Source organism: Alnus glutinosa, chromosome 8 (assembly GCF_958979055.1).
Source record: "Alnus glutinosa chromosome 8, dhAlnGlut1.1, whole genome shotgun sequence".
In the NCBI taxonomy this organism is placed as follows: Eukaryota; Viridiplantae; Streptophyta; class Magnoliopsida; order Fagales; family Betulaceae; genus Alnus; species Alnus glutinosa.
This window is the reverse complement of record NC_084893.1, coordinates 21,444,869-21,460,456: the sequence shown is the minus strand read 5'-3', so window position 1 is coordinate 21,460,456 and position 15,588 is coordinate 21,444,869. Positions and strand designations below refer to the sequence as shown.

Below are 15,588 nucleotides of genomic sequence, written 5' to 3'. Positions count from 1 at the left end.
GACTTCTTTAGACAAAATTAGAAAATGTTGAATAAAATCTTATTGATTTTTGAAAAAAAATTGCGAATATCAATAGAATTTATTTTTGAAAAACAATGCACCCAAACATCGTTAATCTCTAAATAATCAATTGGCACAATAATTCTCGATTATTGAGTATGAAAATGAATTACACTATGTAAGTTATATCTTTACAATTAGGGATGAGACTAAGGTTATTGTTATGTCTTTAGCTTTAGGATTTTAATTTTTTAACGGTAAAAATTAAAAATAATAATTTATTCAGGTTATATGGGTCACCAGTAAGTTAAGCGGGTTGACCGGGCTAAAATTAATGAGAAAGCTCATTTTAGTGTACTTCTGAGGTCCTTCTATGCTGACATAACACCATTTTTTTTTAACAAAAACAAGAAAGAGAAATCAAGTTGCAGTTTTTTTTTAAAAAAAAATTAATATGTCATGTCAGCATAGAAGGACCTGAGAAAGACACTAGAAGGAACTCTAACATTTCTCAAAATTAATATGTTTATTAATCGGGTCTAATCTAATTGATCTGGTTTGACTCAAATTATATTTTATTACATTTTAACTCACTAATTTTGTATTGAGTTCGTATCAAATTTAGAAGTGGTATCAATTATATTAGTTGAAACACAGTTCAAAGACCTGAACTACACAGATCGTCAACTTGGAGCTTGACAAACCACCTTCCCTGTGGCATGAAAATAAGAAAGAAACAAGGTGGGGAAATTAAATCACAACTAAAAAAGGGAGAATAATGGAAGTAATTTGATAGTGACAGACTTCCAATGATGGCCCATGCTGATACCCAACGAACCACCTAAACTTGAACCAACCAACTGGTGGTTGGATGAAGAAAAGCTCAGTCGCTTAGAGTTCAAGGCATTTCATCTTGTCTCTTAACAGTTGGAAAGACATAAAAAAAAACCATTTCATGTTCATCATCAACCTAGCTAGTACAGTAGTACTCCAAAAGATGAAGCAGGTCTCTCTTGATCGCCGGATCCAAACCCTCTTCCCTTTTGCATTGGCTTCTCTTCTAGCCCTGGGGACTGCACGGCTAGTCCTAGAGAGCCTGAAGAGCAACCACAGCCGGGCTTTCCGGCTACATAGCAGGCCAAGAAGTCATCATGAAAAGCACAGGTTGCCGGTTGTTGTTTCTCCAGAGGACCGTATGGAAGAAGGATGCAACGTTTTTGAAGGGAAATGGGTGTGGGATAATGTGTCATATCCCCTCTATACAGAAGAGAGCTGTCCGTACTTGGTTAAACAGGTGACTTGCCGGAGGAATGGGAGACTTGATTCATTCTATAAGAATTGGAGGTGGCAGCCTAATGGATGCAATCTCCCAAGGTAAAAACAGTCTTCTACACCTACTGTAATTTGTGTTTTTACAGACAGATTCGCTTTTGATGTGTTGATTTAAACCGCCGTTCATGGGGGCCTAGTTTTAGGCCCATGGGCCACGTTTCAAAATGGGCCAGCCAATCTTTCTGCTCATTTTTAATAGTCTTTAAGTTTTGGTTGCGTTGCGCTGATTGTTTTGGGAGCAGGATCATCTTTAGTTGTTTTGTGAAATTATACTTTTGGACCGTAATACATGCACTACAAGTACACAACTAGTGCACTTGTTATATTTTTAGCATTTTTCTATACTTTTACCTTCATGTATGAAGAATCGGCTCCTCTCCAGTTGCTTTCAACGGGAGAGAATCCTAATCGATTGTTTTAGGGTGCGTACATTACAAAAAAAAAAAAAAAAGCCATTAGCGTCGGGTTTGCCCTATTATTACTAATTTTTTTTTTTTGTGTGTCACTATGGATGAGGTATTTCTCCCCCTTTCCCTTTTTGTTCCTTCCTTCCTGAATCCTAATTGCTTAGGAAGAAAAAGGAGGCATTTGGATGTCAAACTGTCATCAATTTAGAGGAATTTGGCTAGCATTTTTAAGGGCGTGTTTGGGTAACACTTTTTTTTTTATTATATTTAATTATTTTTCAAAAACATGTTTAGGTTATTTTTTTTGAATTAAAATTATACTCAAAGTTTCATCCAACTTTTTCTAATTTTATCTCAGATTCTCTAAACCATCCAAACATAATTTCAAAAAACAAATTTTTCAGTATTCACAATTTTAAATATAATAATACAATATAATACAAAAAAAAAAAAAAAAAAAAAAAAAAAAAAAAATCGTACCCAAACGAGCCCTAAAGCACTTTTCATACATTTGAAAGTGAAAATAAGGGTGGTTACTTGGTGCTCTTTTTCCTAGTTTTTTGGTTTTTTGAGAGATTAATTATTACTCCTTAAACCAAATGAAGAAGTACTTCTGGCATGTATCAACCAAAATGTTTAGTAGTTTTTAACATATATATATATATATATATATATACACACACAGCAAACGCAAACTTTTAATAATTAAAAAGACAACAATCAATATGGAAGAGAGTTATACACAAAGCTAAATTATTTATTTATTTATTTAATAAGACAAAAGTCTGACATTTTTTTCTTTCTGGTGTAATGGAGATAAGACCATATTCTGATCACACTCCCATGCATATAAAACCTTAAATAGTATAACATAAATATAACTCAGATCTAAAACCAACATATAATTGATATCGATTTATGTCAACACTAATTAATTACATAAACCAACAATAAAATACTAAATAACACAAGCCATTAGCTCATAATTAGATATCAATTGAAATAAACAACCTAACATAGATAGGCTTAATTTCCCAAGTGCTTATACTTCACTTTGTTCTGGTGTGGAAATGAATTCTCAAACACTAATGAAATAAAATTTTGTCTTGTTTTTATCTGTCCAACATTCTTTTCAACTAGGGATAAGTTCACTTAAGAGTACCGAAATTTCATCTTTTTTGATAGAACGTACCTAAACTTCAAAACATCTCTATTTAGGATATCCATTTTTTGGAAAATCTCAATTAGGAGTCTTCCGTTAGGATTTTCCATTAAATCGTATCAAAAATTTTAAAATACCCCTCTTTTTTTTTTTTTTGGAAAAATACTCATGCCTGAATCTTTGAAATATTTATTAATTTAAAAAAAAAAAAAAAAAAAAAAACACACATGCGTATTTTGAAAATTTTTATAAAATTTAATGAAAAATTCTAACGGATAACCTCTAATTAAGAGTTTTCGAAAAAATAAATACCCTAAATTAAGACGTTTTAAAGTTCAGGTACTCTTAAGTGAAGTTATCCCTTTCAATTATTTTGCTTTCTATTATTGATGATATGGATTTTTTTAAATTGTTTTTTTGACCTCTCAGGTTCGATCCATTAAAGCTGTTGCAGATGTTGAGGGGAAAAAGACTGATGTTTGTTGGGGACTCAGTCCAGAGAGCGCAATTTGAATCAATGGTCTGTTTGGTACAATCTGTAATTCCTCAAGGAAAGAAGTCCCTTCGAAGAGTTCCACCCAGGAAGATCTTCAAAATTGAGGTACCCCAATTCGCCTATTATTTGATAATTACTCTCAAAAAAAAAAAAAAGAAGAAAAAAAAAAAAAACTGATATAATTAAGCTTTGGGCCGAACTCACCATTTAAAATTGATATATACACATGCATGGTTGAAATTGTACTTAAGCCATGTGAGAAATACTTAGGATCGTAACATACTACCACGCTCTGCAACCAACGTCCACAGCCGCCCACCATATCGACACTGACCCAATGCTAACACTTTCTCTTTTAGAGGCTTCACACATTTATTAATATTCAATGACGTAATACTATGCTCATACATAGCACCAAGACATTCTATCCACCTATAAGTCGCTTCCTCCGGCCTCCGTGACTCGAACACAAAGTCGTAACTTATTCGATCTCATACTCGACGAACTGCATCCGATCTCATACTCGACGTAATTAATATATAACCGGCTTGTAAAAAAATTGTCCAAAAAGTTATATATGCATGATTAAACTGTACTTGAACCATACAGAACACTTAAAATTGTAACAAAATATTATTAGGGCATATTAGTTAAAAATAAGAAGGTCACTTTTGACAAAAAAAAACTGGATTTGTGTTGCAGGAATTTGATGCGTCGATTGAGTATTACTGGGCACCCTTTATCGTGGAGTCGAACTCGGATCATGCAACAAACCATAGTGTACTGAAGCGGTCTGTGAAGCTTGACTCCATAGCTAAGCATGGGAAAGAGTGGGAAGGAGTTGATATCTTGGTATTTGAGAGCTATGTGTGGTGGATGTACAAGCCTCTTATAAATGCAACGTGAGTACTTGATTCTACACCCACTAATTATCAAAACCAAATCGAAAATCAACCAAAGAAGAGTCGGTTCTTTAAAAAATAGTCAAAATTGGGAAAAAAAAAAATGTTAAATGACAATTTTGATCTCTAGTTCGAATGAGCCGGAGAGGATCCGGTTCCAATCAAAACTCATGTAGTTCTTTTTTGTATGTCATTGCTATAAATTACATTTTTGTTTTATAATATATTATCTCATAAAGCTGACGTGTCAGTTCCAACTAACCCTTAAATCAATCGAATCCTTGGTCAAAAAAAACATTCAATGGTTAGTTGGGGAGTGGAACTGTCAATTAGCCTTTAGATCTTTTTTTTTTAAAAAAAAAAAAAAAAAAAAAAAGGCTGATCTAATGGCTGATTGACAATGTCATATCAGCAAAATAGAATAAAAGTGTAGTATATAATTTTTTATTTTTTTTTTCAGGTTAAACATACAATTGTTTACAGGTTCAAGATTGTGTTTTAACTATGTATGAGAAATGTTATATACACTCACACTCTTACATTCTCAAGTGCATATTCCCTGACGTGGCAGTGAAAACTAGCATTAGATTCTTGATAAATCGCTATTGAATTTTGAATTTAACGCTGATTTTCACTGTCCCGTCATAAAATATGTATTTGAAAGTGCGTAGCATTTCTCAACTATGTACATATATGAACTTATCTTTAGAATCTGTATTTTTATGGAAAATGGGTTGGTCCAGTAAAAATGCAACGCTTGTTGTTTTGTGGTTTCAGATATGGATCTCCAGGTGATGTTAAAGAATATAACGTGACCACTGCGTACAGATTGGCTTTAGAAACTTGGGCAAATTGGATGGACGCCAAGATCAATCCCCATACTCAAATGGTGTTCTTCATGAGTATGTCACCAACACACCTGTGGTGAGTTTTACTTGCTATGAATTTGAAGACCATAAAGAATAAACATCAATTCCTTTAAAACTCTCCTCTTTCTTTCTTTTCTCCTCTTCTTCTTCTTCTTTTTTACTTATTTATTTATTTATTATTATTTTTATTTTAGTAATGCTACATGTTATAATCTCATCTCAATCACTATCATCACATTGAGCTGATGTGGTGGTGTCTATCAGTCATTCAATCAAAGTTAAAAAAAAATCAAAAAAAAAAAAATCAAAGGCTGATGGACACTATCACATCAGCCCAATGAGATATAAGTGTAGTATGTAGCATTACTCTTCTTCTTTTTTCCTCTTTTTGGTTAGAGTAATATTATATACTATACTATCATCCAACCCCATCACATTGGGTTGATGTGACAGTATTCATTAGCTCTTGTTAAAAAACAAATAGTAAAAAGTCTGCATACCCTCCTCAAAGTACCACTTACTTGACAATATTTATATTCCCTCCAAACTTTAGATTGCAACGATGTCTCCTAAAAATTACCAACAATTGTCAATGTTCCCCAACCCATAAAAATTTTTTTTTTTACAAAAAAAAAAAAAAAAAAACCCACTCCTTTGGCCAAACCACCCCCATGGCCATAGAATTGGTTCAGCCATCCCCTTTGGACATATCTAAGGGTAGCCGAACCACCCTCATGGCCAAAGATTGGCTCGGCCACCCCTTTTTTTTAAAATAATAATAATAATAATAATAATAATATTTTTATTTTTGTTATTAGAATAACAATGACAATTTTTAGTACTTTGAGAAGGACATTGACCCATTTAAAGTTTGGAAGGATATTGTCAATTAAGTGGCAGTTTGAATAGAGTATGTAAACTTTTCCCTTAAAAATAAAAATAAGAATAGATGAACACCGTACTATCAATACAATAGGATGAGGATATAATGAGTAATGTGCTACATGTTATTCTTGAGTCTCTCCAATAATGATGTAACTTTTAAAATCACTATTAAATTTGTGATAAATCACTATCGAATTTTATTCTAATTGTGATTTTAAAAACTATATCATTTTTAGAGGGACACTAAAAGGACATAAAAATGACATTTAAAATTACTCGGGTATAATAGGGGCGTAGTATGTAGCAATATAGCATTTCTCTTTTGGGTAAGTCTCTTGCACTCCTCCAACACTAAAGTTTGCACTTCACCCCTTCTGAAAACACCCTTCCCTTTTTTCGGTTGTAGGAGTTGGGAGTGGAAGCATGGAAGTGATGGAAACTGCTTCAACGAGTCATACCCAATCCAAGGTCCATACTGGGGCAGTGGTTCAAGCCTTGAGATCATGGAGATATTACATGATACATTACAACAACTAAAAATCAATGTAACACTTCTAAATATTACACAACTCTCAGAGTTTCGGAAGGATGCTCACACATCAATTTATGGAGAACGCAAGGGCAAGCTCTTGACCAAGGAACAGAGATCTGATCCAAACAATTTTGCAGATTGCATTCACTGGTGTTTACCAGGAGTCCCTGATACATGGAATGAAATTTTGTATGCCTATTTGTTGAAAAATTATCAAAACTTTTTGTAACTTCAACAAGAAATGTGGTGACCCTCCATAAAATTTGGGGGAATTTTTCTTAGAAAAAAAAAAAGAGAAGAAGCCACAAAGCTCAAATAGGGAGGAAAAACAGTGAAATACTGTATTATTAGCATAAGGGTATATATAATTACCTCTATCGAAATTGTACCACAAAGATGTTACAGTATTTCGCAACTTAACCAGAAAAGAATACCATTAAATTTAGAACTGAAAGAGTCATCATAACTACCTTATTTCGCATATGTACATGTACCTTGGAAGTGGGAACCTCGCCAGTGATTATTCACACACAGTGGGATGTCTGCAACACACTCATTTGCACAGGCAAGAGACACTCTCACCAGTCGAATTGCAGCTATATACAGAAGTTTATTGTTTAACTACAGAAGCTCCCATTCGGAGTCACATGGCAGCTGTATTTGCGAATTCTTCACATCTAAGGGTGTTGCAGTGGTAGATGGCAAAGAAGGTTGCCATTTGTGTTTGTCAGAACCCATATCAGCATCGCCATACCAAATTGCTAGCTGTTCATATTCCGCTGCCAATCTCTTTTTTGAAGTAAATGCATCTTGAATCTTTTTCTAATTTGGGGGAAGAAAAAAAAAGGATTCAATTCCTCAACTCTCCTGATGATACTTTTGAAAATAAGTAAATAAATAAAAGATAAGGCACATAAGATTCTGATATAGTTTCCAAGAAGCATAAGAAGCGCTGAAATATCTAAAGAAATTTTTTTATATTTTGTTTCAAAAGCTAGATCAGTCATTCCAAGAAACATGTTCCTAATGGGCATGACTTATGTACATTTCATGTATTAGTTTGAAATTCCCAAGACGTGCCCTTTCAACATTGGTGAGTCCATTTTGGCAGATCAAAAAAAGGCAACCTAATTGTACGCATACAGCTTTTTCCTACAATAAACCTTTTAAAATACAACAGATCTAGTTCTTTTCAATACATCAGGAATATAATGTTCAATTTGAATGGTTAAAACTCATCAGATCTGGTTCGTTTCTGTAAATTAAATATATTCAAGAGGGCACGGCAAATAGTCTGTTGCTATCCATTTTTATTAACAACAGTATAAAGACCTTCCAAAATATACTTCTCTATTGGCGAAACAGAATATCAGAGAGGGAGAGAGTACCCTGTACGATCTGAGTTTTCGGGTTCTGCGAGCAACAGCATAGAGCTCACTAGGTTCTATAATGATGCAGCTTTCGTCAAGTTTCACCTTGTCAGACAATTCAATGGTTTCCATGCTAGGATCAGTAATATCATTGTCCAAGTCACATGAATGTCCTCCGAAAGCTCCATGATTGATAACTGATGACGTAACAACAAAGCATATCATAGATTTAGGGATGATCGGCAATAATTCCCCAATTAACAGTTCTTTTAGTTGCAAATCACCCGACTTGCAGAAGTAGCCCAAAGGGGCAACTACAACTATACTAACCTCTTATAGAATGACAATAATACCCTCACATGAAAGGAATTGAATGGAATACTAATAATCTTGTACCAAGAGTGTACAATACATGAATCGCTATAGTCTTTACCTCGTTAACAGTAACTGTTTCCGACATTAACATGACATAACCATGAAACAAAGTAATGTTAGAATGTACTAGACCATATTGAAGTAAATGGAATTCTTACTAGATGAGGTAAACATTCTATATGATATCCAAAATTAAAAGGCTGGTCACAATAGCTAAATCCCAAACTGAACATATGGCAGTTGGCCAAATCGAACTCCATAGACAAAAAATAGAAACCCATACCAAGACCTCTACCTAAAAACATATAGCCTTGTCCCTATACCCTGGTCCACATGGGGGGGAAAAATGCTAAAAGCATGGAACAAATGCTTCCAAAATATTTTGTGCTGCTATCAATTTCACAATAAATATAAGTTGGGTCGGGAAAGCAGATCAATAGTACTCAAACTAAGCTACTCATTCTAATACGACTGGGATTTGAAGAATCACATTCCAATTTTATATGCTAACTGACATATAGATGAATCAAAAAGCTGGAAGTACAAAAACATTATTATTACCACGTGACATGAGAGATAAACAAGGGTTTAAAAATTATGTACAGAGAACCTGCTTAAAAAAGAACATATATTTACCACAAATAAAATGCATTGTCAGCCTAGGATACAAGGTTCTGCTAGAATAATTGTCTAATATATGCAAAAAAAAATAAAAAAAAATAAAAAAATAAAAAAGAGAACATAATTTGAGCTCCTGAAAATCAAGGAAGCTCTGCTTCGTCAGAACTAATGCTGGTCAAAAAACAATCTTGCCCTAAGTTACCTGAAGACAAGGATCGTTGTGGTATACAGAAAAGACACAGGAACATGGTCTACCACTATGCAGGCGCACAGAATGATGAGAATAGACTTATATACAACTTATTCATTAGAAGTTAAAACATGATAAAGTAGCCTTCAAGTTAAAATGTTTCACATTTTAACCTAGTTTGCCTAAGGAGTTCGTAATCTATATAAGATTTAAGTATCATCTTTTAATCGTATAAATAAGAGAAGAAAATTACTGAAATCATCAGATCACCAAAATTAGTGTATTGGAATGAAATTGTTCCCACGTTTGGGATGAAGTGATCCAGAATGTATTGTACCAAGGTAGTAGTGCATTATGGGACAAAGGCTTGGCATTCACCTAAATCCAATGAGAAAATTGATACGACAGCTCCTAAGGAATGGAACTGTCAAATTGCCAGGGTACAAAATTACAATTAAAATCTTCAAGACTGAAACTATATGCAGTAATCATCATCATTATTACTATCATCATCACCATCATTACCTTTATAGTTAATAGGAGATATTACACTTAGCCCCACGGAACTGACATCCCTTTTGCAAAGACACCTCCAAACTACTATTTGCGACGCTACCATTTCGATATAATTTTGCCCCTACGTTAAATGTTAGCATTAAAATGGACAGAGAATTACATACATGACTCACACATGCAAAATTTTGACTTGAAATGCCTAAATTCCCTAAAATTATTAAAACCAAAAAAAAAAAATGAAAGAAAAGATTTTTTTTTTTTTTTTTTTAATAATTTTAAAAAAAAAAAAAAAAAAAAACGAAGGAATAGTTGAGCAGTGGTCCGAGACTGAACACAGGTTTTGGGGTGGAAGGCTGAAGGGGTAGTTTTGCCACCCCAAAATCAATGTTGGTGCTGGTCTGACCGCCTTTCTCAGCCTTGATGGGGTGGTCAGACTACTCCCTCAACCCCCTATTATTCTTTATCTTTTTTAAAAAATAAATAAATAAATAAAATTGATGCATTTTTTTTCTCCGTTTATAGTACCTTTTTTTTTTAATAATGTTTTCGGGAAATTTGGTTATTTCAATTCAAAATTTTGCACATATATGTGATGTTTGCAATTTTCCATCCATTTTAACGCTAACACCTAATGGAGAAGGCCAAATTGCATCAAAATGATAGTTTGAAAGGATCAAGTGTCACCAATGATAGTTTAGGGTATGTTTGTAAACGGAAAGTCAGTTTGAAGAGGTAAATATAATTCTCCTAATTCATAACTACCAAAAAAATCAGGAAAAGGGCTAATGATCTCTTGCTCAAATGGCACCTCCTCGGCTCCTCCTCCCATAAAAATGGGATGGAGGGTAGGAAGCAGGATCTACAGGTATCTACATAACTTTAAAAAAAAAAGAAAAAAAAAAAGGAGAAAAACCAACTGAGAGGAAAGGGTAGGGTTAAGAAAAGAACACATAAAAGTTTCACCTTGAGCAGACTCAGAGAAGTGAATATGTCTATTTCCAGACGATTCCATCAGAGACGGAATTTCCTTAATTCTGGAAGTGTTTTCCTCTGCCAAAATACAAGATGACACCAATTGTTTAGGAAATAAATCAAAATTTCTAATAATGTAAGAAGAAAAAGTACCAACCAAGGGATTTCAATGATAGGATACTGCTGGAGGAAGCAAATCCTAACTCAAGTGCCTTGCTCTCACAGGAGACAATTGGAGTAGGTAGAGAAGAGGAGAGCTTGCTGGAACTATCACAAATATGATCTCTGGGATTATTACAAGATACTGCATTCAGGGAGTTGTCCACTGATTTTCCAGACAGACTACAAGATTCTGCTAATAGGGAACTGCTGGACAATATAGGTCCCGTCTCTGCTATAGTTTTCTCACCAGATACAACTAAAAAACCTGATTCAGAAGTAAGAATACTTGAAACATCAGAAACATTCTGAGTGACATCTGCAAGGCTATCACAAACTGCTCCCCTTTTTTGGGTGGATAGGAACTCCACACTATGAAATGATGATGCCGGTGAAACCTCAGCCAGAACTCCAAATGCATTTTCATGATTATCATCTTTGAACTCACCGGACAATGATGCTTCAAAGGATTCTTTATCACCTGGAGAAATTAACTCCAACACTTCAGGTGCCGAATCCTCTATAGCATTCTCTTCAATGCCCACATTTGGGTCTTCATTAGTCAAAACATCGTCAACCTTTTGCAGTGATAAGTCAGTCTCCGCGTCCTCAAGGGATTCGACAGAAGTTGGAGTAATATGATTTATGGGGTGGAGCCTACTTGATGCATCTGGCAGCTGGTTCTTCACATGATCAACTGCATTGGGCTCCATATGTGATTGCTTAATGACAGTTTCTACATGAGTTTCCTCATAACTTATCATTGACTTCAAATAGGTGCTAATGGCAGCGTTGCTTTTCAGAGCCACAGCTTGTGCTTCTTGCTTCACAGGATCAACTAAAGGAGGAAGCACATCTTGCAGAACATCAGAATAGAATTTCTTCACACCTCCACCCATATTTTGCAATTGGTTCTCAACATACTTCACTGTATCCTGTGTATTAAAGCAATTCAAAATTACGAGAGGAAATATCTGCTGAAGTGAAAAACTTAATTGCAACTGAACTAGAAGGTAGAGCTCAATTCAATACTTTCATTCTTTCTTCTTTTTTCTCGTTCAGCTGGGTTAAACCAGATTATATCAGTGCGTATGACAGAGTTATATTTCACATAAACATGAGTACCGAATAATTTTTCTTTTTTAATATAAGAACATGAGTACCAAAGAATATCCAATGAAAATGGGAAAGAAAAATAAAATGCCTGTCTTATGATAGGGGATCAGTTAATGGGCATCAAAATGAATAAGAAGATTTTATGGAAAAATAAAAACAAAAATTAATGATACCTTGCTCACAAAACCATCCACCTCTTGGCACACAGCTTCAAGCTTCTGGAATAAATTTCCAACCCAGGTTATACCTTTATGTTTCAGATCCATTATGGACATGTATTATGTTGCTGGAACCAATGTTTTAGATACCTAGATGCTCGTAACAGGTACAGGGAAATATTCTTATTCCGGGATGATAAACTTTACCTGCAGACTTTCAAATAAAATTTTGTCAACATTCAAATGACTCCGAAATGCCAATATCCCAGCTCAAATGCTCAGGAAAAAAAATAATATATATATATAAATCCCAGCTCAAAGAAACTATGCAGAAACAAATTCCCCATAAATCCACTAGTTAAGGAAAGCATTTTGAGAAGCTGAAAAGAGGTATGCAGAACAAGAAATTTTCCCTGTCCCTCAAGCTATCGAAATAGGCAACCTAAGTGCATTTAGGATTAATCTAGTACAATATACTCAAAACATGATTAAGTGGAAAAGAGTCATAGAAAGGCCAGACAATGTTAGTGTGTGAATAACTCATCATCCTAGCAAGAGAATAGCCTAATCACTTCTACTTTGTAATATGGAAGCAGTATTAACAAAGGAAAAGAGAGTGCATATCATACATTCTCTTAGTAGGAGCAAGCCAATTTTACAATCTGAAGTACAAGACAACAAGCAGCCTAGAATATTATTACAGTAGAAACTACATTTTGAGTTTACAAATATCTATACCATAGATCTCACAACAAACCATGGCTCACGAATTGGTCAAGTAGTAAAATATCTAAGTGTACATAACTTTGTCAAATTATCAGCAAAATGTAAAAACGGGAATGTTCTAGGATTGCAATAATAACAAGGATATAATGGCTACAGGAAAAATAAATAAATGGCACTAAGTGGTAAATCCAACAAGATCAAGGAACAAGCTGGTGTAAACTAGAGTGCTTTCAGATAGAGACGACAGTACTGGCAACTTAAGAAAAACAACAAGACCAATCAAGTTGGAGGAAATATAAAAAAGGAAATAACCAAAAAAGGAAAAAAAAAATATGACAAAAACAATATTCAATTCATGAAGATAGGTTCCTTTAAAAAGGTGTATACTACCCAAAATGGGAAACAGAAACAGAACACTGACACTTCTAAAGGCGTTAGCATGATTTGCACCCAGGTCAGATGTTGAGGGACACGGTGCCAAGCATTCATGTAGTTAGCTTGATGTTAGCAAGCATTTGCTACATGAACGGAATAAATTGCTATTACTATCAAATCTGATATTTCATGAGAAGTTCAAAAGAAAATTTTGGTCATCAATAGCCACACATATCTAAAAGTCCTCCTAAGAAAGGGAATTTGATATCATACAGAAAGCTTTTTACAGGAGGAATAGCATCACAGCATGCCTATGACAGAGAAAACAAAAAACCAATAAGAAGTACAGAAGGCAATCGAAACAAGCTAAGAAGAATAGACAAATAAGTGGTGGGTATCTTTACAAAAAAAAACCAATATGCCAGACCACATTGTTTATCATATACTCTTATTCCCATCATCAAGGGATGGTGCACAACCATCGGAATTTTCTAAGAGAGAAATTCTTCAGAAACACTCCGAATCTTTAACAGGATGAAATAGAGTTTCAAGGCCACAATCAATTTTTTTTTTACCTGACTTTTGGCAGGAGCTATGTCAAGCCTCAAATATCTGGAATTTCACTCGTGATTTATTGTCAATTGGTACCAAAATTCACAATTACACAGGTTTTCACAAATACGGCAATTAGCTTAATTCAACCATGCTTTCCCTCATAATCAAGTCAAAATTAATCTCAACACCCAATCCATACTACAATCCCATAATCATGAAAACTCAACAAAAAATGGTAATTACAATACCATGCAAAACACATACACACAAACACAAGGTACGTGAGCACTATGTATACATAAATACGTACAAACATGCATATATGCGTATTCAGAGCTCGAGCTTTGTGTGTACAAAGAAACCCTATAGTCTGATCAAGCAATAAAGCAAATACGTTGGTGCAACCTTCCACAAACTGATATAATAATTTACGAAAATATTGACGCGTAGACACTACGAACTGAGAGGGGAGTGAAAAACCCTAACAAATTAAACGCAAAAAACGTAAAGAAGAAGATCATGATGAAGAAGAGAGTAGCGTACTACCGTAAAATCCGTAATATCCAGTGATCGACGGTGAGTGTCACCGGTGAGTTCAACTCAGCTTTTACAGTGGTGACCGGTCAGGCTCGTCGCAGAGAGGTTTTGTAGACGGGAGGGTTTAAAGCTCCGTGAGGAATTACGGCTACTACTAGTTTAATTGAAATAGGATTACGGCATTAGAACGGCGTCGTTTGTGGTTTTTTTTTCTTTTCTTCTTCTTTTTCTTTTTAAGATGAAGGGTGGTTAGGGGTGTAAGATGAGCTCGGCCGCTCGTGAACTCGGCTCGGTTCGATTCGGTTAAGCTCGATTCAGTCTTGGTTTGAATAATAAATGAGCCGTTCATGAACACAATAATATGTTTGAATATTAAACAAGACATACTTGTATAAACTCGTATAACTTTATTTTTCAATTTTTTCTTAGTATTATTTTAATTTTGTAATAAGAACATCTTAAGTAAAAATGAATCATCATCCTAATATGATAGATATAGCTTGAATTATTGTTGTGAGTTTAATTTATAGATTTGTGTGTATATAAGTGTGTTTGTGAGTATGTGTAGTTATATGCTTTTGTGTGTACACATGTAATTTGTGTATGTGCATAATAAATTTATATACATACATATAAACTCGAGATTATATTATTTAAGATTTAAGTTAATTTATTTAATGAACTTAGATGATAAAATTTTAACAAGACTTAATTAATTAATGAGTAGTATGGATTTATGAAAATATAAACAATCATGATATTTACTTTATATAAGAAATGAATAAGTTAATTAAGCAACTCGTGATAAGATCAAGCTCGACTCGTGTTCGAAATAAAATTAAACGAGCCAAGTTTGAACAGAATATTTCGTTCGATGATAAGTTCGAGCTCGACTCGTGTTCGAAATAAAATTAAATGAGTCGAGCTTGAACATTCAATACTCGACTCAACTCGGCTCGAATACAGTCCTAAGGGTGACCGAAGCAAAACAAGACTTTTCATTGTTTTCGAGTACTAAAATACAAGTAATGCTAAAAGTTTCTCTTGTGTCCCTCTAAAAATAATGTGACTTTTAAAATCATCATTGAGCTTGTGATTGATCACTATTAAATTTTGATCAAATTGTAATTTTAGAAGCCACATTATTTTTAGAATGATACAAGAATGACACATGAGAGACTTTTAAAATTACTCCTAAAATATCATACACCATAAATGTTTTTTCTTTTTCTTTTTTAATTTGAATTAGCCAAATTTTAGTTAAAATTTTCAATTTTTTTTTTTTTTTTATGACTACCTATTTTTCAAAAATACCATACAACTCACTCTTCAA

The 15,588-nt window shown here is 34.0% G+C and overlaps 2 protein-coding genes across 5 annotated transcripts; one reads left to right on the top strand and one right to left on the bottom strand.

The window, feature by feature from the left end:
- Positions 1–936: 936 nt before the first annotated feature.
- On the top strand, positions 937–7,016 carry LOC133874913 (protein trichome birefringence-like 31). Its single transcript, XM_062312830.1, has 5 exons — positions 937–1,374; positions 3,331–3,502; positions 4,100–4,299; positions 5,077–5,223; positions 6,460–7,016. Exons 1-5 carry the CDS (start codon positions 956–958, stop codon positions 6,812–6,814), a joined length of 1,293 nt encoding a protein of 430 aa, XP_062168814.1. The 5' UTR covers positions 937–955; the 3' UTR covers positions 6,815–7,016.
- On the bottom strand, positions 6,902–14,418 carry LOC133874910 (uncharacterized). 4 transcript variants are annotated; one of them, XM_062312825.1, is made up of 7 exons: positions 14,265–14,418; positions 12,078–12,276; positions 11,237–11,723; positions 10,787–11,056; positions 10,621–10,707; positions 7,974–8,152; positions 6,902–7,407 (listed from the first exon to the last, which is right to left on the bottom strand). In XM_062312825.1, the coding sequence occupies exons 2-7, from the start codon at positions 12,177–12,179 to the stop codon at positions 7,207–7,209; spliced, it is 1,326 nt and encodes a 441-aa protein (XP_062168809.1). In that variant the 5' UTR covers positions 12,180–12,276; positions 14,265–14,418; the 3' UTR covers positions 6,902–7,206. The 4 variants fall into 4 exon arrangements, with proteins under 4 accessions (XP_062168809.1, XP_062168806.1, XP_062168807.1 ...); XM_062312822.1 differs by having other exon boundaries at positions 10,787–11,723; XM_062312823.1 differs by having other exon boundaries at positions 10,787–11,723; positions 12,078–12,269; positions 14,265–14,412.
- Between the last annotated feature and the right edge of the window lie 1,170 nt (positions 14,419–15,588).